The sequence below is a fragment of the Ctenopharyngodon idella genome, chromosome 10 (assembly GCF_019924925.1).
Source record: "Ctenopharyngodon idella isolate HZGC_01 chromosome 10, HZGC01, whole genome shotgun sequence".
NCBI classification, from domain to species: Eukaryota; Metazoa; Chordata; class Actinopteri; order Cypriniformes; family Xenocyprididae; genus Ctenopharyngodon; species Ctenopharyngodon idella.
Window position 1 is genome coordinate 29719797 of NC_067229.1, and position 26676 is coordinate 29746472.

At 36.1% G+C, this 26676-nt stretch overlaps 3 protein-coding genes across 4 annotated transcripts; 1 reads left to right on the forward strand and 2 right to left on the reverse strand.

The window, feature by feature from the left end:
• Positions 1-1549: 1549 nt before the first annotated feature.
• On the forward strand, positions 1550-9161 carry anxa3b (annexin A3b). Its single transcript, XM_051910527.1, has 14 exons — positions 1550-1636; positions 2074-2116; positions 2270-2317; positions 2485-2572; positions 2737-2831; positions 2926-3039; positions 3870-3960; positions 4075-4154; positions 4259-4315; positions 4478-4571; positions 4791-4886; positions 5577-5635; positions 5760-5882; positions 8832-9161. Exons 2-14 carry the CDS (start codon positions 2102-2104, stop codon positions 8892-8894), a joined length of 1023 nt encoding a protein of 340 aa, XP_051766487.1. The 5' UTR covers positions 1550-1636; positions 2074-2101; the 3' UTR covers positions 8895-9161.
• A 1728-nt stretch (positions 9162-10889) lies between these two features.
• Positions 10890-14801, reverse strand: paqr3b (progestin and adipoQ receptor family member IIIb). Its single transcript, XM_051910751.1, has 7 exons — positions 14621-14801; positions 13927-14125; positions 13692-13854; positions 13439-13594; positions 12078-12275; positions 11866-11956; positions 10890-11734 (listed from the first exon to the last, which is right to left on the reverse strand). Exons 2-7 carry the CDS (start codon positions 14109-14111, stop codon positions 11604-11606), a joined length of 924 nt encoding a protein of 307 aa, XP_051766711.1. The 5' UTR covers positions 14112-14125; positions 14621-14801; the 3' UTR covers positions 10890-11603.
• Positions 14802-15472: 671 nt separating this feature from the next.
• On the reverse strand, positions 15473-26486 carry antxr2b (ANTXR cell adhesion molecule 2b). Of its 2 annotated transcripts, none has more exons than XM_051911009.1 (17): positions 26212-26486; positions 25267-25338; positions 24760-24831; positions 24576-24657; positions 24398-24502; positions 24092-24160; positions 22729-22809; positions 22580-22640; positions 21749-21847; positions 21365-21434; positions 20858-20936; positions 20010-20105; positions 19869-19919; positions 19521-19790; positions 19340-19420; positions 16511-16573; positions 15473-16053 (listed from the first exon to the last, which is right to left on the reverse strand). In XM_051911009.1, the coding sequence occupies exons 3-16, from the start codon at positions 24822-24824 to the stop codon at positions 16535-16537; spliced, it is 1248 nt and encodes a 415-aa protein (XP_051766969.1). In that variant the 5' UTR covers positions 24825-24831; positions 25267-25338; positions 26212-26486; the 3' UTR covers positions 15473-16053; positions 16511-16534. The 2 variants fall into 2 exon arrangements, with proteins under 2 accessions (XP_051766969.1, XP_051766968.1); XM_051911008.1 differs by lacking the exon at positions 26212-26486 and adding an exon at positions 25614-26088.
• Between the last annotated feature and the right edge of the window lie 190 nt (positions 26487-26676).

The window sequence follows — 26676 nt, forward strand, 5'->3', positions numbered from 1 at the left end:
TTAGAGTATTAGGTTAGGGTTAGGATTAGTATAATAAGTTGACATGTACTTGTAAAGTTACTTATAGTCAGTAGAATGTCTGTTGGGGGAGCATCAAAATAAATTGTGAGCAGATCATAAGCAGACAGTCTACTAATACTCTACTAATAAGCTTCTAATACTCTAATGAGAGTTAGTTGACATGCAGGTGCAATGTTACTCAACAGAATGTCTAAAGGGGACTTCCAAAATAAAGTGTTACAGTGAATTGAGTTGTGCTCCACATAAATAATGTTTTAATGTTATTTTTTTTATTAAGAGCTCATTTTTTATTACACCCTCATATCTTTCCATGATGTTAAAGTGACTTTTCCAACCCTTAATATCAGTTACCTCACTCTTGATGTTTGCTTTTGCTCCTGGAGTCAGAATGCAGATGGATGGTAACCTGCTGTCGTTTGTTCTGTATGGAACAGTCATATGGGCAGTGGTTTCAGTGTATCTTCTCATCTTTCTCTACCTGCTCTGCACTTTACGCTGTAGGATTCAAAAAGAGGAGAGTGACGTAGAAAACACTGACTTTGGAGACATCTTATAGCTTAATGTAACATCAGTCTCAGGTAAGTATTTTTGTTGGGTTTGTAGAGTGAGTTGGCTACTGATGGGGATTATTCACTGTATTATAAAATGGATATTTTTCTTTACTGGGGTTTTATACATAGGTTTTAAATATAGTTTATACATAGGATGTGTGATAGAGATCAATGCAGAACATTGCGAATTTTCGCAACCAAAGTCTATAGGAAAGGACTAGTGAAATAGATTATATGCATTATTTTATGACTGAATATTGTGCAGTTATAAATCAAGAGTTTGTCCAGATTATTACTTTTTATTTTTCTCACCATGATCAGCACTTCATTAAATGTTCATTAAATGTATTAAAATATTGTATTCATGAAACAGTAACATTCATTTAGCTCATATATAAACATATTTATATTAGATATTTCAGATTATGGTTTTATGACTGTGCTAACAGCTGCTGGTCCTGGCAGAAGATTCAAAGTTAATAATACAATCAGTCAACTTCCTTATTTGCTTAGGAAATTATGAAATGCGGTCTAATTTAAGTTATAAAACTAACCGGATATGAGGTTTCTTGTTCATTTTGGTATAAATGTACAGCTTCCACGAGCCCTGACTCATTAAACTCATAATCATCTAGGTGTTGTCCTGGGAACATGAGCTTTAAAAGTAAGATTTAAGACGCTTCAATAGTAATAACTTTGTATTAGTAGTAATAATAGGTAATTTGTTATTCTTATGCTAAAATACAACTTATAATAGAAATATTGGCCCTATATTTAACATATAGTACAGTGTAGGCTATGTATTTGACCAATACTGCATTGGGGAACAAATGTAAAGTCACATTATGAGCTGAAACATTCGCCACATTTTATCACCACACTCATCATATAGGCTATGTGATTTTTAGTTCTCAGTTGTGGCCACGTATGTAAAACTTGCGTGATATACGCACTCAGGCCGAACTCATGATCTCATTTTGATCTCATATCCTCTAGTGTTTGGGTGTTGTCACAGTCGTGAAAGGTGTGGCTTATAGTGGACACACAGAGACGCTTTAGCAGAGGTAAAGTTGAAAGTTTTGTTGCGATGTATACTGAAATATGTGTTTATGCCAATCGTGCAGTTACCAACATGGTCGATTTTGATGTTTTTCTGTGTTACGATGTGTGTTGCCAAGTATTCGTCTGTAAAAGACGCAAGAATCATAACGTTTTGTTGGTTTTGCTCTCAGCGAGCACAGTGATATTAACGGATTTTGTCATGCTGTCGTTAATCGTTTATAAAATTGCATAGAGCTTAAACTTTGCGATGATTCTAGCCTGATCGGGATGTAATCCTCCATTTTGACCAAATTCATCATAAATGCGTAAAGATACGCAGCCTTAGGGGAATTAATGCAGCTTTACATTATCCAAACTTTTGATAGTGACTAAAAAAACAGAAGATAGTTAATTTACGTTTATTTACAATATAACCATTATAACTAATATTTGATTGCAGAACTTAAACCGACCCACAAACAGCAGGAATGTCTTCTGTATGGGTCAGTACACTTTTTTTTTTTTTTTTTCTTCAGTTTTACTTCAACCATTTCAGGATGGATTAACACTACATTTACTTTTCTTCTTCTGAAAGTGTTATTTAATAAAGATAATAGTTTATTCAGAAAATTCAGTACTTTCTGTTTTACTTTCAGGATGATTTGGATCTTCTCCTGGAGTCCCCCTCCTCTCTGACTGTTAATGTAAGATTGGCATTGTATTTTTGTAGTTTTATACAGTCAATGTATATTGTATTTGAGCATAAATATTTAGTTATCAGCATGTCATGTCTTTTAGTAGTTTTATACAGTTAATATATGTTGTTTTTGAGCGTAATTATTTAGTTATCATCATGTCATGTTTTATTAAGTCAACAACACGTGGCACCATTAAGGAGAAGCCTGGCTTTAATCCAGGGGAGGATGCTGCTGCTTTAAGGAAAGCCATTGAAGGCATTGGTAAGGCACTAACCTGGGTGTGGACTTTTAGTAAACTTACACTGCACACATTCAACTGAGATGTTGAAATCTCGTTGCTTTCTTTTTACTGGCTGTCATTGACCTTATGACACAACGAGGAACTGTATGTGTAAATGTGCATGTTTGCATTTGCAATTCCTCAGGCACTACTGAAAAGACTCTAATTGACATTCTGACTCAAAGAAGCAATGCCCAGCGCCAGCTGATCTGTAAAGCATATCAGGACGCCACTGGAAGGGTAAAACACTACCGCTGACACACATTCCCTGGACAAATGTTGCAAATAACTGTTGTCTGATGTTTTAAAACCATGCATATGTTTTTCATCTTAGACTCTTTGTGATGACTTGGAAGGTGATACACGTGGAGATTTTGAAGATATTTTGGTGGCCCTGATCACTCCTCCTGCTAAGTTTGACTGCCAAGAGTTCATGCGTGCTATAAAAGTACACAATCTTGTTTTTGTTTGACTGCTAATAGTTTAAAAGTCTTTATTTGGACTTGATTTAGAATTGAACCAAGATAAAGTCATTAGCTATGTTTCCACCCACCTATTTTTATGTGAATTTTGGAACACTGCATAAAAAATGCCAAGAAGCGTAAAAATTCTAAACATGCGTATAAGTAACATTCTAAAAACATATGCGCTCAGTTAAGGCTGATTTTATTTATCCAATAAGAAGACATGCACATAAACTACTAATAAATTCCTCAATGCACAACAAGAAACTCAAATAACTTTGCCTCAAAAGCTCGTGTGAGATGGCATAACTGGACTAACCAGTGGACCAATTTTATTGCACAGCATCTCAAATGTTGATTTGGTCGTTCTGAAATGCCTGACCAAAAGTCTGTCATCAAAATGATTTGGTATAATGACCTCCCAGAAATGTCTCACACGATTGCTTTCCCAAACACCAGGCATTATTCACCTCCGAACACAAGATAACAGGACAGCGTTTATTGCGTTTTGTCTGTGTGCTCTGAGGCGCAAGTCATTTATGATGTAGGAAAATAGAGCCACAGTGGCTTCCCCGATTGCAACCAACTTCCATTTTTATGACAGATATTTTGCACCAATTTGCCAGGAAGTGACGATTTTGTTCTCTTGAACACATGGGATGAAACAGTGCTTTATTCGCAAATGTTTTATGTGAAATCCCCTTTTGGTGCATAAGTTATCTGCTTTGGATGGAAACTTAGCTTAGCTATTGCTACCTATTGCTACTTAGCTACTTAGCTATTGAAGTTGCTAACAGAATGAGTTTCATCACAGGGTGCTGGTACAAACGAAAGCGTTTTGATTGAACTATTTGCATCACGCTCCAACCATCAGATCAAGGGTCTGTGTGATGCATATTTGGCTGGTTTGTATCTTTTAATGTTACTTTTTTTCATTTTTTTTCACCCAAGAAATATTTTTTACAATTTTTTGGGGGGGTATTTTGACCCTTGAATCTCCTTAAATGTCTATTTTCCAGAAACTGGAAGAGCTCTAATTCACGACCTGAAATCTGAGGTGTCAGGGGACTTCGAAAAAACATTGTTGATCCTCGCTGAGGTTCAGTCAAATAATTTTTTTCAGTCCTGCATCATATTTAAATTCATTCAAATGAGTTATGCAGCTGTCACGCTTACAATTTGTTTGTCTTTTTTAACTAAAAGGGCAAGAGGGATGAAAGTACCAATGTGGATGTGGCAAAAGCTAAAGCGGATGCTAAGGTGAAGTGAAGACACTATTGCTAATCTTTTGTCAGTTGTTTAACCCCAGCTAAATGAATCAAATGAAAAACCAAAATGTCCCAAGACTGTGTTCTGCCCTTCAAAATGGCGAAAAGCATGTGGCTATTTTCTGTTATATCTACAATTGTTATTTTTGTGCAGATCTTGTACGAGGCGGGAGAGAAAAAGTGGGGAACAGACGAGAGCAAGTTTATCGACATCCTCTGCCACAGAAGCGTTCCTCAGCTCAGACAAAGTACCACACTGCTTAGTGTCATATCCCTCATTTTATATAATGTTTTTATAATATATAAATTAATTTATAGCATATAGTAATTTTGAAGTAACTAACTAAATGTCAAAGAGTGATAAATAGAACTGAATGAAATACTGTAGTTTCAGAATCACCCACTGATGAGCAGTGTTTTTGTTTATTTTCAGCAGTGTGAAATATCTTTAAATCTTTTTCTCTTAGCTCTGGTTGAGTATAAGAGTCTGAGTGGAAAGACCCTTCAGGAAAGCATTGAAAAGGAGATGTCTGGAAAACTCGAGGATATTCTGGTGGCTATAGGTGACGTTTTAAAGGTTTTTTAGTGGTGATTGTTAAGGCACTATTAGCAGCCGTTCATACAACACGTTTTTCCATTCCACTACGCTACTTTTTTTCATTGTTTTTCAATGGAAACTCGCTAGATGGATGTGTTTGACCATTGTACTCACGTCTTTCGCAGCGTGTCGTGCATGACACGGCGTTCTAAAAACACGGCGGTCAAGTTAAAATAAGTTCAACTTTTAAAAAACGCGTCTCTATACTTTGCATGTTTTTTTTTCACTTGACCTGCGTCTCGTGTTTTTAACCGCAAAAACGTGTTCTGTGTGAACGGCCCTTCCTCATGCAATGTATGCGTTTACGTTTTGAATTTTTTATTTTTGACTTGTAAAAAATTTAATCTCTTATTTTATTGTTAGATATGGAAGCTTGTTTGCACCACTTGTTATATATTTGAATATTGCGGTAATTGGTAACTTTTATCTTACAATTCTGACTTTAAAACACGCGATTCTGACTATAACACGTAAATTGTGAGTTTATATATCGCAATTCTTACTTTATAACTTGAAATTGCGACTTTATTTCACGCAATTCTGACTTTTCAGGTTGCAATTATCTTTTTTTTATTCCATGACGGAAACAAGCTTCTAAAGTTACATGCTGTAATTTTCCACTTGAAAAATCTAATTGAAAATGTCTCTACTTTAGTGAAATGTGTGAAGAGTGTCCCAGCATACCTTGCCGAGCGCCTTTATAAAAGCATGAAGGTTAGATCTGTCTTTCTGTATTCCCCTTTTTTTACAATGAAATGTCTAAAACTGTGAAACATGATTCCATAATGACTCTACAACAAAACGAGCAGACTTTTTGAATAGAAACTTCTTTTTTCAGGGTGCTGGTACCACTGAATCTACGTTAACTAGAATCATAGTGAGCCGTTCAGAGCTCGACCTGCAGGACATCAAGACAGAATATAAGAAGCTGTTTGGCTCTTCCTTATACTCTGCCATTGAGGTAGGAAGCATTAAATAAGAACTTATAAGTCTAGAATATGTCATTGTCCAAAATACTTTCTTGCTCCTAAAAATGCGATTTTAACAAGATCCCATTTTGTTCCTTAACTTTACTAAAAAATGATTTACACCTTTAGTAACATGTGAATGGCTCGCATGACCAGTGTCTGAACATGTATTGCAGAGGAAATGATTCACATCCTCAGTGGGTGATCAGTTCCGCCCCAAACACCTTGAGAAAACCTGTGGGATTTCTCAAGTGTGGGTGTTTGCAGGTTGGAGTAATGGGCCTGCCGAAAGGTAGTGGGTGTGCTGAAAAGCCTTTACAGTTGGTTACGAAAGCTGCTTGTTAGTGTGTGGGGTAGGGTTGGGGTAAGTTTCTGTTGTAGCATTGTGTACAGAGGTTGGACACTGAACCTGAAACACTGGCTGATATAGTGTTTCACACCTATATATGCGCGACCTAGTGGCCGATCTTCACTGATTTTACATTCCATCAGTAAGAGCAGAGTGTGAAGGTTGAATTAGCAGAGCTATAGCACAGCAGCTGTACATAAAATATTGCAATGAATCCACACAACATAATGGGAGATATATCAGAGTTCAAAAGAGGACAAATTGTTGGTGCGCATCTCTCTGGCTCATCTTTGACCAGGACAGCAAGTCTTTGTGGTGTATTGAGGGCTATGGTATCCAGGGTAATGTTGGCATACCACCACGTTGGACAAACCACATTCAACAGGAATATCTGTCGACACAAGAGGAAGCTGTCTGAAAGAGATGTCCAGGTACTAACCCGGATTGTACCCAAAAAAACATAAAACCGTAGCTGCCCAACTCAGTGCAGAATTAAGTATGCACCTTGACTCTCCTGTTTCCACCAAAACTGTTTGTTGGGAGATCCACAGAGTCCATATTCATGGTTGGTCTGCTATAGCCAAACTTTTGGTCACTCGTGTCAGTGCCAAATGTTGGTTTCATTGGTGCCAACAGTGTAAATCTTGGGCTGTGGACAGTGTGAAACATGTTTTGTTCTCTGATGAGTCCACCATCACTGTCTTTCCCACATCTGTGGGAGTTACGGTGTGGAAAAGCCCTAAAGAGGCTTAACACATGGATCCATTATACACATGTTTTCTTTCTCAACTCTTTACATTCACTTAAACAGTTAGTTCACCCCAAAATGAAAATTCTGTCATTAATTACTCACCCTCATATTGTTCTAAAACCCGTAAGACTTTCGTTCATCTTCAGAACACAAATAAAGATCTTTTTGATGACAGAATGCTGTCAGATTTCGTTCCATAGACTGCCTTTGCACCTACCACTTTGACACTTCAAAAAGTTCATAAAGAGATCGGAAAACTAATCCATATTATTCAAGCAGTTTAGTCCTAATTTTCTTAAGAGAATCGATCGCTTGGAAATGACTATTGGACTATTTTCCCTCTGTTGGTGAAAATTTTAAAAGACTACAATTGAAAAATGTATTATATAAAATTCAATCCACCAAAGTGGCTAGTAGGATTGACTGCGTTACACGCCACTGCTGAAATCCACCCGCATTTGCCGGGTGTTAAAGGGTTAGTTCACCCAAAAATGAAATTTCTGTCATTATGTACTTATCTTCATGTCGTCCCAAACCCGTAAGACCTTCAGAACACAGATTAAGATATTTTTGATGAAATCCGAGGGTTTCTGAACCACACGTATGCAGCAACGTCATTGCACCTTTTGAGGTATTAAAGACATTCTTAAAATAGTCCATGTGACTACAGTGGTTCAACATTAATGTTATGAAGCGACGAGAACACTTTTTGTGTACAAAAACAAACAGTTTGAACTGTTGTCATACGCAGTTGACATAGTGAACGCAGTGCAGCGCTTCCGTGTTCTACGTCCGAACGCTGGCTCATTATTGGCCAGCTGTGTCAGCAGCACACGCATGCATCGTGCTGCTCATGTGTACAGCATCAGCCAATACTGAGCCGGCGTTCGGACATAGAACACGGAAGCACTGCACTGTGTTTACCACGTCAACTGCGTATGACAAAAATCCCTCTGGCTACTGTGAAGGACTTTTATCTGTCATTCTCAAGACGAATTGATGCTGTATTGTTCATAAAAGAAGGGCCTAGACCATACTAATAAATGATTGTGGTCTAAAACCAGGTGTTTCAGTTTCATTGTCCAACCCCTGTACCTCAATTTTCTAGGTTATAGCTGCTTTCAATTCATGTTGAAATCATATTTTTGCTCATGAATGCCATATTTTTGTAGTTACCAGTGGGGATTTCTAAATTTTCTTTAAACACTAACTTACAACTGAATTGGGGTGTATCAGTTAAAAAAAAAATCATGACATTTATAATTAAGTTTTAATTGTGTTGACTGTTTAGTTTTTTTTTTTTTTTTTTTGTGCACTGCTGGTGAAGAATAGTACTAAAGCTGGTCAGGAAACACTGCTCACTTAGTCAAGACTATGACTGAACTGGACTTGAAGCATGAAGAGGTTCATAAATTGAATTTGCTGATTCAGTTGGCTGCATGAAAACATCCTAAGCCATGTTGATATCACTGAGGTTCGGTGTAAAACCTCATGTGAGTTTAATATTGTACTGCAGCGTTCTTTCAGCAGATGTGTGCCTCTCTGCTAGACCATCAAACACGCACTGCACTGCGACCTGACGTCCTCTTTGTAATCACAAATCTCCTGCATTGAAACCTCGACTTGTGTCTTTGTTTGTTCCCTTTTCGTTGTTTATTTTACTTTATGAAGTTGCTATTACCCTCCAGCTTGCCTCTACCACTCTAAAACCAGTGCTCTTTAACAAAGACCCTGAATGTATTTCGAAATAATAAAGGTTCTGAATGTTTAGCAAGTGCAGTATGATGTTTAATGTCAGTAGTCACGTAAATGATGATCTTATATATTTTTTTTTTATTGTAGTCTGAAGTATCAGGGGATTATCGTCAAACCCTGCTGAAGATCTGTGGTGAAAATGACAAATGAATGTATCCAGCACAAACCCATCATAACACAGAAGACATCACGGCTAATATGCTATAATGTGAAAGAATATCCAAATATATAACAATATCCAAATACATATTTTAAAAATACTATTAATAAATCAGAAGAGCTTTATGAAAAGTATTTCTTGTACTTACCTGATTGTTTGTAATCATAGATAACTTGTATACTTGGTAGAATAACCTTAATATAACACAAATGAGAAATATACAGTGACTAAAGAATAAACGTTTTTTTACTATGCCATTTTACTTTCTGAAATATTGTCTTCAGTGTGTGGTTTTGTCCTTGATCCAACAGGTGGCAGTGGAGTACATGTATATGTATAGCCTAGTGGTCAACAATTAAAATCTCTTGGGATTCCATGAATGGGATGAGCATTTAAATTAAGTGAATGCTCATTTTGCCTCATTGTCACTCACTCTTAAGTACATAAAACTACAATTAGGATGACATTTGGTTTCAGTTCTGATGCTGGAATTAGACTTTCATCCTTATTTTGGGATTATTAATATCTAATCCCCCAAAACAATGCAGATTGTCATGAGAAAGTGATGTTTGCAGATGCTGGTAAAACCCACGAAAGATTTTTAGCCCCTTTTTCCCCATAAGGAGGCCACTGATAAATTTATAACAGGTTTTAATTTGCTCTAGAGCATCTGTGAGGTCAGAACAACAGATTGTGAAATGATTGGAGGCCCAGAAGTGTTTTTGTCAGGAAAAATCAATCTCAAAAGATATAGTTTACATCAGTGCTAATATTACATTTGGAGATAAAGCAAGATACAATATTATGAGCAGTAAAGATGCTAATGCATTCAGTCTTTTATTGCAATTCATTTGATATAATGTTCAAATTAACACGAGCATGTGTGTAGTCTGCAGTCAGAAGTGAAAACTCAGATTATCTTCATTACTGTTCATAATCTGCAGCTGTTACTTCAGTAAATGCTGACCTAAACCACATTCTCTCTTTTCAATTAGTCTTCAGACAGCAAAAGAACAATGCCCTGGAAAATCCCTAATGCCACTAGAGTAGGACAAAACACTCGGATTACAACAGATTTAAGAATACAGTTCAGCCCTCTTTTATTATGTCAAACCTCCATCATGCAAGACATTTGATGATATCATCAAAAGATTAAAGACAGACCAGGCCTCAAGCACAAGGTCAACTTTCAAGTCGCCTACAGAATAACATTCATTGTTCTGAAGGATTACAATATATGTAAGATATAATAACTCACGGACTACAGTTGCTACAGTACTGAATAACTGTTCTGATATTCAGTTCTACTTAGAGAGTCGGATTCGTTCTTTTGAGTCTGTTGAACCGATCTGTTCACGAATTCTTCTGAGCGATTCTTTCATGAGTTCAACTAAATAGTTCCGACTTCCGGGCGGTGTTTGAGTTACAACTGCAGCATTTGGAGTGAACCAAAGATTTTACGTATGGTACAAAAGTTACTTGTATAGTAGGACATGTCAGAAATATGACAGTTTAATCCATAGCCTAGTGGAAATATGTTTATGTCTTGGCTGTATTACATTTTATAATATTTAAATTATTTATATTTTATAAAAACATGCAAATGTGCAGGAATGGGACCCCGGGATAATTCAATCATAAAATGATGAAGAATTAGGATTTTTAAAATCGATTCGCGAACGAGTCGTATTCCCGTCAGGTCAGCCATTGCGATAATGACGCAGCAGTTTTAATTTACAGTTCATTAAGTAAGATAAAATGGAATAACTGTCAGTTCAGATGCAAAATAACTATTTTTTTTTCGTTTACTCTTGTTACGCCAACAAAAATAGCCTCAAATGAAGGCAAAGTACAAAACCCGCCAATCAAATTAGTGAACCGGAAATAACGACTAGCAATGAGTAAACCTCTGCGGATTTACTTTATATATTGCGACTAAAATACACACAAAAGGAACAAACAATGATTTTCATGCAGTTTCATCATTAAGATATTCATTCAGGCAATTTATTTCCAAAATATAAAATATCAAAAAAGGAAAATCAAACAGCTAACAGAATTTTAAAAAAGGACCAGGTGTGTAACGTTAATTGGAGAAAGTCACACAAAAGGTTCTGTAACATATTCATAATCAATTCAGTGCAAGTATTATGATTATGCCATTGTTCACATAAAGTAGCCTACTTAAGATGCTTGCTTGGTCATTTAAACTCCCAGTGTCCAGTGCTGCTATACATGAACTCTGTGTGTTTCATACAGCAAAACAACTCCCTTTACCAAACAAGTAGTTAAAAAAGTAACAAAATTACAGTATCTTAATGTCTAACATACAATTTATCAGTCACAAAACAGTGACAGTTAAGGTCATTTAAATTATGGACATTCCAGAAAAGTGAGGCAACGTATTAACAGCATGTATAGTTTCACAATCCCAATGATACCACGGGCAAAAGGCTCAATAGAAATCAAAATACATAAAGTAATAGACAAAGGCAATGTATATCCAGCAGAGAATGTGTATGAAACTTTTCTTCAGGCAGATAAACTCAACTGATTGCATGAAACATGATATTCATTGCACGTAACCCTACGGTACGGTGTTCAAAGGCAAATGAGAGGTAAGGTTTCATTGTTCGATTCTGTTAGCACAACTTAAAATAATGCCAAACAAAATGGCTCAGGTGATTTTATAACCATGTTTAACCGCTGCTGCAGGGTTGACTGTGTCTGTAGTTCATGATGTAGATAGCGGTCTGGTGCCACCAGTAGAACATGACGACCACCAGTACATGCCAGAGCTGGTGACTGGCACCAAGATAGTTCAGCTGGCCTGTGAGGACAGAAAACAAACAACTGTAATTATCAGCTCTATTTTCAATTTGTTTCTTGACTAATGTGGTCATGATTTGGATTGATTAGATTATTATAATTATTTACAGGAATTTAACAGAAAAAAATAACCTGGGAAGTATCGTTCTGGGATTTTACTGACGTAGAAAAGGAACGCTGAGGCAGCGATCACATACATGATCATGACTCGAGGAAAAAACACCTGTAAAGAGAGGAAGTGCTTTCATGAATTAAGTCATGTAAACATTTATATTAATTACAGAGCAAGGTGACAGTGTTTCCTCTTAATAGTGTCTCCAATATATGACAAGCAAATATATCACCGTTACGATTTCAGAGTCAAATCCTCCGTTGAGCCAGACCCAGTGGCAGGCTGGGATAATGCCGTATCCGGCCACCGAGCAGAACATGACAGAGCGCAGTTTCTTCCACTGCTGTGTGAGGTAGAGCGGATGAATTTGAGCTGCAAACACAGCCAGTATGAGAGCCAGCACCGTCAGCAGGTACACCTGCCTCCAAAACTGAAACAAACATCACGTGTTGTTATAGCCATAGTGGATATCAAACAGTCAATCAGTACTCAAATCTACATTTGTACTTAAATGAATCAGATAACTACGGAGCCCCTAAAGAAACATGGTGGAAAAAATATGAGATGGAAGGATGCGTTTCAAAACTTCCCCCAAAAGTTTTGTGAGTGAACGTAAAGTTTCTCAGGGGTACGCAAAACATTTTGAGAGAGAAGGTAGAAAAAAAAGCATTGACATAATTTAGGGGGCATTTACACAACACCATTTTCAACTAAAAACGGAAAACTTTTTCTGCATTTTGGCCGTTCATTTACACGACAACAGCGTTTTGGGGGCCTGAAAACAGGTTTCAAAGTGCAATTTTTTTTTCAAAAAGAATATCGTTATCGTCCATGTGTAAACTACAAAAAACTAATTTGTGAAAACAGTGACGTCATGCGCATGCGTATTACGTGTTCGTAGTGTTTCTTTACAAAGTAACAGTTTTTAGTCATTTTCATGGATCCATGTGAACAGCATCGTTTTGAAAACATTGTCATCTATATGCGAAACTTTTTCAAATATGCAAAGGAAAAACTTTTCCGTTTTTAGTACACATGATTTCAAAGCATCTAAAAAGAGTATGAGTATTTCTTTAAGGTCTTTACTTAAAGTCAGCATGAAATGAAAAATCTGAATGAAAAATTCTAATCTTTTTTTCTAAATCTTTTTTCTAAATTCTTCTGTGCATTTGTTAATTTTTTTTTTTTTTTATTTGACCTTGTAAGGTTTAATCAGAATGTCATAACTGGACCTTCAGGTGAAGCTCGTGTTCTTCTGCATCGCCCTACATTTTTTTGTTCAATAATCAGTTTTAATCAAAAATATATCAATATGGAAGAAAATGGAAGGATTGGTTGCTACTTCCATTTCATTGTGACTTTATGTAAAATACATTGCACATCTAATATATATATATATATATATATATATATATATTTTATATATACACACACACATATACATACATATAAATAATAATAATATAATAATAATACATAAATAAAATAATGAAAAAAATAATCCATTTATAAAAAAAAAAAAAAAATTAAATCAAAAAAAGAAACCATGCATCCTCAGGCTTGAAGGCCACTCATTTAAAATACATGTCCTACACTGTTGCAGTAGAAGGCATAGAAGACTCCAGGCACATAACATCCCAAAATCCCCACGGATATTCCAGCGTAGTCCAGAGCAAGCCACCGGCGACATGTCTTCTCCGAGCGATGACAACAGAACAAGTGGTAGCCCACAGAGCACAGCATGCAAACCTATCCATAGAATAATACCCATAAATGATAAAATGCTTATTTGTTATTGTGCATTCTAGGTACTTTATAAAAATATGAAGTATAGTTACAATTTTACCTGAAAACAAAACAGTCCTACTGAATAAATCACATAGTCCTCTCGTGACGCCCCTGAAGACGGCAGGACAGTGGCCATATCGTTTACTCCCAGCGAGAAGAACAGCAGGAACCCAAGCAGATGACTCCAGATGTTCACCGTCTCATTGGACAGAATGAATATGCTGTGGGATATGAGTAATAATGAGTCAACGAGCAGCAGCACATCCACTGTTTCAAAAGGGTAAGAAACGCACCTTTTGAGGCACAGTTTTGATGGCAGGTGTGCTCTGTATCCATCTGTGATGTATGGATTCTCCTTCAGAAACACTGGGATCTGTTCATAGGTGTACAAGCGGATCCCTCTGGGCACAAGCACGGGCCAGTACTGGTAGCTGCCCAGCTCAATGTAATGAGTGCTTTTGAGGTTGTTCTGAGGCATCTTGGTTCAAGTGGCTGAAGGAACAAAGCAGATCGATTACAGACCCTACTTGCAACTTGGAGAGTTAATATAGCTGTATGTCTCAGTTTAAATAACACACAAAACACAGACTGAAAACGGTGCAGCCTCTTTGAAGCCCAAAAATCAACTAAAAAAAAAAAAGCACCTCAGCAAGACAGCTGTTAAGAATTTAAACTGAGACAAATGATGCTACTGTTCGAGTTTAAATCACTTCCTCTTTGCATATCTTGATTTTTTTGCTACTAAGATAACATTAAAATTTAAGTCTCTATTTTTCCTGAAAGCTAATATATCATTAACACAACCAAACAAGCAATACATCCCCGTTTATTTTATATAAAAGACACAACAATTACTCAAATATCGAACATGCATAAATGTTTTGTTTGTGCCGTGAGCTGCTGCAGGCTAACAACTGCGCCTCAGTGAGGATTAGATTAGGCTTTTAAATCCATTAGATCTCAGTGTAATTACTGCAAACCTCTCACCTCCACGTAAAGGCCTGCCGTCTATCCCATTCAGCCCTATATATTCTTTAATTTCTGTTTAATAACAGAATATGAGCGTCATGTTGATAACCGGCGGTTAGCCGTCCAGCTAAAGGCTAAAGAAACGAGTGTGTGACATTAAAATCCTGCGACAGACGCACAATGCGACAGCAGGTCACTCTCACTTCATAAATGGTTTTATTTTACGGGAAAACATGAAAGAAATGAAACAATAAAAAAAGGTTTTACATAAAATTCTCTTAAATGTTTAGAAAATATTAAGTTTAAATGTTGATAAAAAGAATTTATGTCTCGTACAAACCATTAAAAATGTAATTTCTCTTTTGATCACGTACAATTATAAATGTGAAATCTAATATATATATATATATATATATATATATAGGCTATATATACCAATTGTATTGCTGTCCAAGTAAAAAAAACAATAGGCTACATGTTTGTTATAAAATGATACATTTACTTTTAGCTATTATTTGTGTTCATGACAGTGATTTAAATCATACTTATTTCGTTATGTATTTCATATTTAAATTTTTAATATTTAAATAACACGTCTGATTCTCAATCACCATTTTACTTTTCGCCAAAATAATCTCTCATAATATAAAAGATTAGGATTATCATTTGGAATATCCAGACATTCTAACATGCTATAATCAAAAATTAAACAGTCTGTTGATTGTGCTTCAGATTAATCCCTGTTTACCCAAATAACTGCTCTATCTGCTGAGCTGTGAGCTTTCACTATATAATCACACATATTCTATCAGAACATTTGAGAAATAATAACGTCAAGAATTCAGTGTTCACTGTATCAACACATAAATGAACCATTTTACATTTTATTTTTAAGGCATTACAAGCTTTTACATTTCATCATAAATCATTTATTACATCATAAATCACACTCTCACAAGTGAACTGGATTATAATTTATTTGAAAGCATTCTAACTGCCATTTACATCATTAACAAATATTATCACACATAATCCATTAACAAATATTATCACTCATGTAATCTATTGATTTCGAATTGATTTATTGAAATCGAATTATAAATAAAAAAATAAAAACAAATATTTAAATATACATCTCTACCAATTAACTGGAAAATTAACATCTTTGCTAATAATAATGAAAAATAATAATTTAAATTTTCTTTCCTTTACAAACCCATTCATAATACACTTGCAAGAAGGCACTGTATTGATTTGTACCTAGAAAACCTTAAAAAAATAAGTGTTATAAAAGCAGTAAATTCAACCATATACGAAGACATGCAGAAAAATCAGCAGGATAGATTTATACATGTAAGAATTAAAATCCAAAAGTTTCAATTCAGAAGTACAGCTTTGCATACTGTATCCATATGTGTGTGGATTCCCCAATCCATGTTGTCTGAACGTGCCTGAAAAGTAAAATTTGAACCATACATTTGAACACATACAGTCAAACCAAAAATTATTCAGACATTTTTGATATTTTTGATTTATTTTTACTAGTGGGTGCAGGACACTATAGTTCATTTATGTAAGTGAGGATAGCAAAATAAAGTAAACTGTGACATATTATACCCAAAAATTCTTCATACAGTGGACTACCAGTAAAATTGATAAAAATTTGGAACCAAAAATTATTCAGACACTTTGACATAAGTGTTATCTGACATAATTAAGATAAATTTTTTCTGACACAATTTAACTCTCATTTTTTTTTAACCATTTTTTTAAACTATAGTGAATAAACTGTATTAATGAATGAAATGTTCAAGGTGTCTGAATAAATTTTGGTTTGACTGTAGGTCTAGGTACATCAAAATTTCTAAGCTTTTTCAAGCAGTATCTTCAAAATTGATCAGAACTCACTTTAAAGTGACACATTGTGTTTGGTCAATGACTCTGAACCCGGGTGAATTTGATGCAGCGCCCCTGAAAGACAAAAAAACCCAACTAAAGCAGGTTGTTACACATTACATATATGCAGAATGGAGGACCGACTATCCCACCACCCCCTCTTTCAGTCACACTCATCTCAACAGTCTCTTTACCCCATTATCCCTTATCAATGTGAAATATGACAAATCAAATCTCTTAATGTCTCTGCCTCATGTTACAAGCTATGCCCTCATTTTGAGACTCGGTGAAAGATCTTTCTTCCACCATTCACTGACTATATATCACATTAACTCTACTGATGCTAAATCATACACAGTGGATTTTTTAAATGCACCTCATATGGTAAAAAATAATTGTTTTGACAATATTTTTGTCACACTGACATCTGCGATAATTTGAAGTAATTGAGAGAGATTTGATTTTAATTGGTGGTAAGGAAGCAGCAATGATGGAGGTCAGGCAGGTTGATCAAGCAACACTAATGTTTGACAAACCCTGTTTGGACAGATCTGGTACCATGAGTGCAGAACAGGTACCAGTATTTAAATTAAGGCCTATTTACAGCAAGTCTGAATCTTTGACATGAAAAAAAAAAAAAAAACGTACAATAAGATTTTATACAAAAAGTTTTTTTCATTTTATGAAGAAAATTAGTTGAAAATCCTGCCACAACATTGCAAGAGCATTGCTATGCAGTTGCTTCACCATTGCTAGGTGTTTTTTACTGGTCCAAAGGGACATTTTATCATTTGGCAGAAAAAAAAGTAAGTTGGCAGATGAAAAACTTAAGTTGCATGCTTTATTCGCATCAGACTTGGTATGAACAGGTTTTTTTAAACATAAAGAACAGCCAAAGACAAGTAAATGGAATAATATGAGAAACATTTTAAAAATATAATATTTTCCCATGATTAACATTTCCGTATAATCATTGTTTTTATCTTTTTTTTTTTTTAAATCTTGTCTTTTAAGAAAAAAAATAATTTTAGAATTTTAGTGAGAGAATTAAATCAAATGAAAATGTTTTACAAGAGTCTATTCATGCAAAGATATACTGTTGCCCACAGTCAAACAGTTCAACAATATTCACATTGTTCCCTAGAAGGACATCCAGTTAAACTCAAACTAAGTGTGACAGTGAAATCAGCGAGAGGTCAGAGGTCACTCTCGGCAGTGAAGTGTCAGGCGAGGGCCGCATCAGTGACAACCTGAACTCTGACAGTCAGGCCAACCTAATAATTGTAATACTGACGATTCCTCTGATGAGTGTGTGTTTGAGGGTCAGTTCATGACCAGTCGGAGCACCATAATGAGATATATGACGAGAGTGCGTTTGTGTGTGTGATCTGGTCTGTCTGTGACAAGACTGTCAGCCTCGTTTGTGCAGCTTATTAGTGCTAATGAGCCTTTTCAGCAGACCAAATGAGGGACTGAACTAACCGTGACTGAACTAACTATTAGCTGTCTACATACAGTAAAGCAACGTTTTAAGTCATCATAGGCTCCTGTTCCAAAAGGTAGGCAGAAATATTATGTTACCTTCTTTTGGCAAATCATAGAATGCTTAACAAAAAAGGCAATCCCATAATGCACTGCGACAAGCTCAATGAAAAAATCCATTTGAGAGAAATGACCATTAAAATATATTAAGGAATTTATTCAAAATACTGCAAAGTATCAACAAAAAACATTCAATCAAATTAAAATTTAAAATTTGTGTGTGTTATGTATTTTTATGCTTGGTATCCTGCTGTTAGCTTAGCAACATGCTAACAACTAATTTTATTGAAATCAATTGAGAATTGAGTCTATAGCCCTATTCAGTCGGGACTAGTTTTCATGGAGGACGTTAGAGAAATTCGTGTTTCACAGATGTACTTTGTGATTTTAATCCTGTCCGAATCTGCCGTGTCTGTGTTTTTCTCACCCAACCTCAGTAAAAATTTTTGGCGAACTCAACGGTCCTCTGGGAAATCTAATCTCATCTGAATGCGAATACCTGTGATTGCCGATATTGTATTATCCTAACGCTTCTTATAATGTGTTTTTGACCTACCTGAGCTACTGTTTGCACACCAATCTTTTGCACGCTTTCATTTCAATATGGATGGTATATTACGACAAAATAAAATGATAAAATTAATAAATAGCGCCAAATCGCTGAAACTGCAAAGACTGCCCATTTTAATATCAGTATCAGGTAAGATACTTGTCTATATTTTTCTGCTCACGTATGTGGGTTTATTATAAACAGCCACTTCTATGTGAAACTCTTGTGAAGTTTACTTGAATAGTGTTTTAATAATAAATTAACGATATATCAATATTAATATATTAAAAGACATACGCCATACGTGATGCACGCAAGCACATAGATGACACAAACATCTACAAAACACACACTCCCACCTCTGTAATAAACATGGAGATGTTAGTCCCATCCGAATCGGTACATCACAGATCGGTAAATCACAGATGTCAGGTGATGAGAATTGTAACTCAAATATCGTTTAGAAAACTAGTCCTGTCTTTGTTAGAGGAGTGCTATATAAAATTTGTTGTTCCCCATGTAGAGTATTCCAAATGGCCCATTTCAGTTCACAAGGGAGGTTTTGGAATAAAGTCAAGTAATGGCTAGTATTTTTTGTTTAATGTTTTTTCTGTACAAATCTTATAACATGTAAAATAAGTTCCTTCTTTGCTAATCAAATCATTTAATTAACAAAAGCAAATGTTCTTCTGTTGGTAACATACAGATTTGCAAACAAAAAGCCCATAGGCTTAAGATGCCAACTGTACCTTGTCATTTGCTGTAGGTCTCATGATAGCAACTCTGTCGTATTGTCTACGCAGCAATGCTAACACAGCATCAAAACGACTCTACAAATTCAAATTACACAAAAGCACATTATAACATTGCTCAGTACATACTGTACATCATCCAAAAAACAAAAAGACAATGTGTTGACAGAAAACTTACTTTAATGGGAGTGTACCATTTGTCTGGGACTGGGGCCTGATATATTGGTGGTGGTCTGGGTGGGGGTCTTATTACAGGCTCTTCAAACTCCTCCTCTGGCATTTTGACCACAGCATTTTTGGCTTTTGCTAACCGCGCCCCTTCCTCTGTAGAGCCCTTTTCACCCCAGCGAACCTCCATGCGTGTAATACCACCAGGCCCTCTGCCACCATAATAAGATGCATCCACTGTAGGCCATTTCTTCTTCGGCAGAGGGTCCATCTCAGGCTCCTATAAGATCACACCAAGCATTTCAAGACATTTCCAATTCAGCTAATTCAAATATATTTCAAGTCCCAATTTACCTACAGGTATTGGGCGTGGAGGTGGAGGGCGAGATGGGGGTGGATCCCTGATTACCTGCCATAGGAGGAGAAAAACAGCCCTCATGTATATTAATATCTCATTAATATATACAAGTGTGTGGAAAAGAACAGAACTTGTGCTCACCACAGTGCAGCAGAGAGGCCAGAACCACCAGAGCAAAATTAAACCCACAAGCACCAGCAGCACAAGGATCACAATGACCATCATTATCCCATCAGACTATGAGAAACGAAAAGATGAATGTTACAATATATATATATATATATATATATATATATATATATATACACACACAGTCAAACCAAAAAATTTGACTTACTGCACCCAGTAGTAAAAATATATCAAAAATGTCTGAATAATTTTTGGTTTGACTGTGTGTGTGTGTGTATATATATATATATATAGTAACATTCATCTTTTCGTTTCTCATAGATGAATGTTACTATATATATATATATATATATATACACACACACACACAGTCAAATTATTCAGACATTTTTTATATATTTTTACTAGTGGGTGCAGGACACTATAGTTCATTTATGTAAGTGAGGATAGCAAAAAAAAGTAAACTGTGATATATTATACCCAAAAATTCTTCATACAGTGGACTACCAGTAAAATTGATAAAAATTTGGAACCAAAAATTATTCAGACACTTTGACCTGACCATGTTTTGATTAAATGTTATCTGACATAATTAAGATTCATTTTTCTGACACAGTTTAACTCTGAGATCTTCTCATATTTTATTACATTTTTTTTTTCAACTATAGTAAATAAACTGTATTAATGAATGAAATATTCAAGGTGTCTGAATAAATTTTGGTTTGACTGTATATACACACACACACACTTTGGTTTACTTCTTTTCCTATAACCAGACTGTTCATTGTGATATTTACTGACCTTTGTAGCAAATGAATGTATTATTATAGTTGGTTTGTTTAAAAATGTATTGTACTTACACATGTGGTGGCATATATTGTGATTGGACTTGAAATGAAAGACTGGCCATTATTTAGGCTAATGAGCACGTCGACTGAGCTGTTGAGAGAGGGAAAGTACATGATTTAGTGCCAAATGCGGAACATAGTTTGTCATACAGTGAGGCAAACAACGCTGTGCTAAAGTATCCTTTTTAAAACAACAAGATGAATGAAGTTGTTCGATTTGGGAATTAATTTGTTCAAAACAAACTTGGCAATGATGAAAAGCAAACGGTGGGTCATTTTGCATTTCTCTTTAGCTGGCAAACAAAAATGTGCTGCAGTCACACACGCTGCTTTGTTTCAGCCCTGCACTGAGCCTGCTCCTTATCAGTTCTCTGTTAGCTAAGCTATAAACAGAAACTGAGATAGAAACCCCCAGGAAAAGATGATGAACTCGTTCCCTTTGCATGTCGGCTTGTAACAGCTGTAGCACTGAATGGAGAGCCACTGTTCTCCAACAGAAGCTGGTCGAATGCCACTTACTGTCCAACCTCGGTCAGTACTGGAGCTGGACACAGCACATAATTATCCTTCACTATACTCGCCCTCTCATCTAGAAGGAAGAGAGAGCAGCATGAGATTGTAGTAAAATGCCAAATACAGGCTGAAACACAATGGCCTTATTTAAGGATGTAGCTGCGTGCAACTTCCCCATCGGCTAAAAAGAGCCTCTCGAGGCCATGCAGATTTTGGGATCACACTTGCTAACAAAAAAATAAAAAAATAAATAGCTTTGTGGCTTACCATGCCACATATTCATTTGCTGAATGGGGAGTTGAATTATATGCTTAGTTTTATAAGGCGTATCTTTGTGGATAGGGCGTCTTGTTTTGTTTTATAATAGATGGAATGCATTAAATGGCTTACTGTAAGGATCCTGTTGATTGACAGATAATGTGCAGACCACACCCTCTGAGGTTCTTCCCTGTGTGAAGCCCCTTCCTCTCAAAACAATGTTGAACGATTCTAAAAACACAATGTTTACACTGAAATTAGTCATGATCATGAGCTGTACGATTAATCGTTAAAAGATTGCGATCTTGATTCAAACACCCACGCAATTTTATTCTTAAATGATCATGATTCGCCTGTCTCTTAAACCTTTGACAAAATCATACAGGACCATTCAAACCTGCGTCGGCACTGCCGCTGATCCAGAGAAAGGAGTTATCATGTATAGGTATGAAACAGCTTCACAGTCTTTTCAACCACAAAGTATCATTATTTTTGTCTTAGAATAATTCATATTATCACAGAAGTACTGGGATAAAAGTTTACAGTTCAGATATAAACACTGATGTATGTCTACAGTAGCGTGACAGATGCAAGATTGTATCATTACATCGTTACACCAGTAGGTGGCAACAAGTGACTGTTAAAAAATATATGTCATTGAATCATTCATTCAAAAGATTTGTTTAGAAACACTTCTTCATCCAGTAATGAAACATGTGGTTTTTGAATTGTTTCACTGAGTCACTGAATTGTTTTTTAGATAATTCAAATTAATTAGCACTTCTTATGTTGTCAGAACCTCTAGTAAATTACTTGTTATTTTGTTTAGTTGTCTGTTCAGAGTCATGGGAAAATCGTGATCTCTGTTTGAAACAAATAAAATCGTGATTCTCAATTTATCCAGAATCGTGCAGCTCTAGACCAAAGGGATAAAATCTTTTACATGGACCTTTTTAGACGTACCATTCACGCAAATGCTGGAGGGCTCAAGGTTAAAAATCTCTACACAGGATTTCTTTAAAATCTGTAAATGCAAATACAACTCAATTAGAAGGCAGCATACAAACCACATGTAATAAATGTCATTTTTGCTTACTTATTCTAAACCTCACCGAATTTACGATGTTTTTGAGGGCATGGAATCCATCCACAACAGGAAACACTTGATCTTTGCTGTCTGCAATATCTATAAGCTGATTAAGAACACACACAATTAAAAACTGGCATACCATGTCAGAAAAGAGCTTTTTTCACATCTCTGCAGCTGCCCATTCTTGAAGCAATTTTGCTACCATTTCCCAAGCCGGAATCAATCTCTTGCTAATGTAAAATGAGCGGATCTGTGCTCTGCAAAATCCAATTACACTCAGCATCATCCTGCCTGGACAAGCACATCCACCACAGTCAATATAAAGGATCCCTCTGTTACACTAATGCTGTTACTAATGCACAAAAAAAAAAACAATTTCGTCATGACAACAACATTCCCATGACAGCAATTATAAGTGATACACCAACAACTGATGGACTACAATCGATTCAGACAAAAGAGAATGTCAGAAACTAGATTTTTACATTTTCTGATGAAAATTTTGCTTGGCTGTGTGAAATGCACCACCATGATGCTAGTGTGGTGTGGGTAGTTGCCAAGGTGTTGCTATCGGGGTTGCTGAGGTGTTCCCAGCGATGTTTAGCATATTGATATGCAATTGCTAGGGTGTTTGCCAAACTATTATGTGGTTGCTAAGGTGTTCTGAGTGGTTTACAGCACATTGCTATGGAGTAGATAGGGTGTTTGGGGTGGTTGCCAAACTATTATGTGGTTGCTAAGGTGTTCTGAGTGGTTTACAGCACATTGCTATGGAGTAGATAGGGTGTTTGGGGTGGTTGCCAAGCTATTATGTGGTTGCTAAGGTATTCTGAGTGGTTTACATCACATTGCTATGGAGTAGATAGAGTCTTCTAGGTGGTTGCTAGGCTGTTTTGTGGTTGCTAAGGTGTTCTAAGTGGTTTTTAACACGTTGCTATGGAGTAGATAGGGTGTTCTAGGTGGTTACCAGGCTGTTTTGTGGTTGCTAAGATATTCAGTGTTTATAAGGTTGTTTCTATATAGTAGCTGTTCTGGGTGGTTGCTAGGTGAGTACACTCCCAAATTTCTGCTCAATTTCCTCCTTCAATGTACTTCTATGGGATTTTTCATCCGTTTTATTATCCAATAGATGAAAAATGTATGTCATTAATATTTAGTAGCGCTGTTAAATCGATTAATCACGATTAATCGCATCTAACATAAAAGTTTTATATCGTATATTAATTTACAAACTTTTATGTTAGATTATTGGCAATTAATCAATTTGACTGCGCTAATATTTAGTGTTCGTTTTTAACATTTTATAGCATTTAATATTGAGTAGTTTTTTTTAAAAAAAATTTATATTCCACAGCAGGTTTCATTTCTCTGTTGAAAAGTCTTACTTGGTTTGCATCAAAGTCCTTCACGCCAACACAATAAACCCGTGCACCAAACTGCCTCGCCTGATCAGCCTGAGAAAGCACACAGGCAATTTATTAAATATTTTATTTAAAAAAGATAATGTGCATAATATTTATATAAATGCCAAACATGTCAAAATTTACAATTTTTCAGTACAATTACAATTGCATTGCAAAACAAGGTGTACTGATTTCATCTAATTTCAAACATGTAATAATTGTCATGTAATAAATGCTTCCATAGGTTATGCAACATAAATATTCCATATATGTGTTGTGCTGCTTTACCTCTTTCACAGCAAGGTCATGCAGATAGACCTCCAGCTTCCCATCAGTCAGTGCAATTATGATGCTAGAAGCTCTTGCTCCCTGGGTAGCCATTTGCTCTGATGCCTAAAATGTTTTTATTTGTTATGACCTTTGACAAACATATAGAAAAAGATGTGCTTTTGAGAATAAGCTTTACCTTTATAAAGCCCTCATGCATGTAGGTATCACCAGCAGGTCTGATCTCGCTCAGCTTTTGCAGACCATTATCAATAGCTGCCCTAAAAGCCCAGGAAAAAACATCAGCTTTATGCTTTTGATCTGTGGTACAGTAGGATTTATATTAACAATACTACAGTATGACTCACTAAATGAAATCGCACCTGTCTCCAGTGAGAGGTAACACTACTTCTGCACTAGAGGAAAACACTATGAAGGACACCCTCATTTTCGGGCTAAAGGAAGCAGAAACAATTATGAATTGTAAAATCAAATTATGGGTGGGTAAGAAAAATTATCTGTTTTCTGAAATAGTCTGATTTACACTATAACTATTTAGTGGTGCAGTAATTGGTGTAAATTACTACTGTGACACTATTTGAGGTTGACCATTGTGCCCTCATGCCCAAACTTGCATTAACTATGTCACCATACCACACACTAATCCAAACACACATCTTACACAGACTAAAGTTAAACATAGTAATCTAAAATTAGGTTTATATTTAGTTCCACACATGTGCAAGAGGTTGAGACTCAAACAAGTGGTTTGTAACAGGCAAGACTTGAGTGTGGTAGTGCTGAAACTCTATAACCCATCCGATAGCTTTAGTTATTTGTTAGATTATTAAAAAAGTAACTTTAAAATATTTTAACTGATCGTTTCTTACCTTACAAAACGATTAGTAAGTTGTTCCACAAATCTATAGATCTCCAGCCAGTTGTCAGACACACTACCTGACCTAGAATGATGGTGAACAGTGAGTGCTTTAGAAGATAAACAGTGCCATATAAGGGCTCCTGGGAGCTTTGTAGGAAAAAATAAACTGAATAGGCTACCCAAAAATACCAGGACTAATAATGAGCTCACTAGAGTTATTAAACGTAGCCTATTGATAATATTTCAGTCAGGCGAGCACACACTGAGAGAAAGAGAGGTGCGCGTGTGTGCTTGTACGTTTTATAAACATATAGCCTATAAAAATATAGACATTTACAGTCATGCTGTCAAACTCACCGATCCAACACAAAATATAAATCAAAGGCTCCATGGCAAGACCCAGTATCTCCTTTCCCAAATGAAGTCAGGAGAGAGATGCAGAAAAGTTGGAGGACCCAAGTCGCATGATCGCTGTCTCCTGTCATTCCTATCTTGTACTGCACGTCGTTGTTATGGGAACACATCAAATCCGGTACTAGAAAATGCAGTTGACGCGCGTGGACGGAGCGCACAGTTATTTTATTCCTGCATGACAGCGCGCGCTCACCATAGAAGAATAAAACACTCTTTAAAAAGCCACTCCTGCTCCAGCCTTCAAGAACTGTTATTCGTTTTCTCCCGTTTTTAAATATCCATTTCCTCCACTCGAAATTAATTTCATTCCGTAAAGTTTTTTCTATTTTATTCAAAGAGGGTCCGGTTTACATTGCAGTCAGGAACACGATTCAGTGCGCATGCGCTGAATGTGCTGTTGCGTTTGAGCAAGAGCGTGTGATCTTTCAAGTGTTAGAGCAGGGATACTTCAGAGACACTAGAGAGCACCATACGAAATGAAAGACCTTTGGCAACAATAGCTAGGCACCCAAAAATGAAATTTCTGTCATTAATTACTCACCCTCATGTCCTTCCACACCCTTCGTTCATCTTCGGAACACAAATTAAGATATTTTTGATGAAATCTGAGTGGTAAGTTATATGACTCGTCCATGGACAGCAATATGACCACCAGTTTCAAGGTCCAGAAAGGTACTGAAGAAAACAGTCGACGTGACTGCAGTGGTTCAACCTTAATTTTATGAAGTGACGAGAATACTTTTTGTGCGCAAAAACAAAACAAAAATAATGACTTTATTATCTCTTTATAATCTCTTCTCTTCCCTGTCATTATCCAGTGAAGGCTTCTGTCTTTATGTCCAAATGCCAACTCAGTATTGGCCAAAGCTAATCACATGAGCAGCACGACGCATGCATGTGATGCTGACGCAATAGCCGGCCAACAATGAGTCGCGTTTTGACGTAGAACCTGGAATCGCTGGATGTAAACAACGTATGAGAATGACACAGAAGAGAAGATATTGTT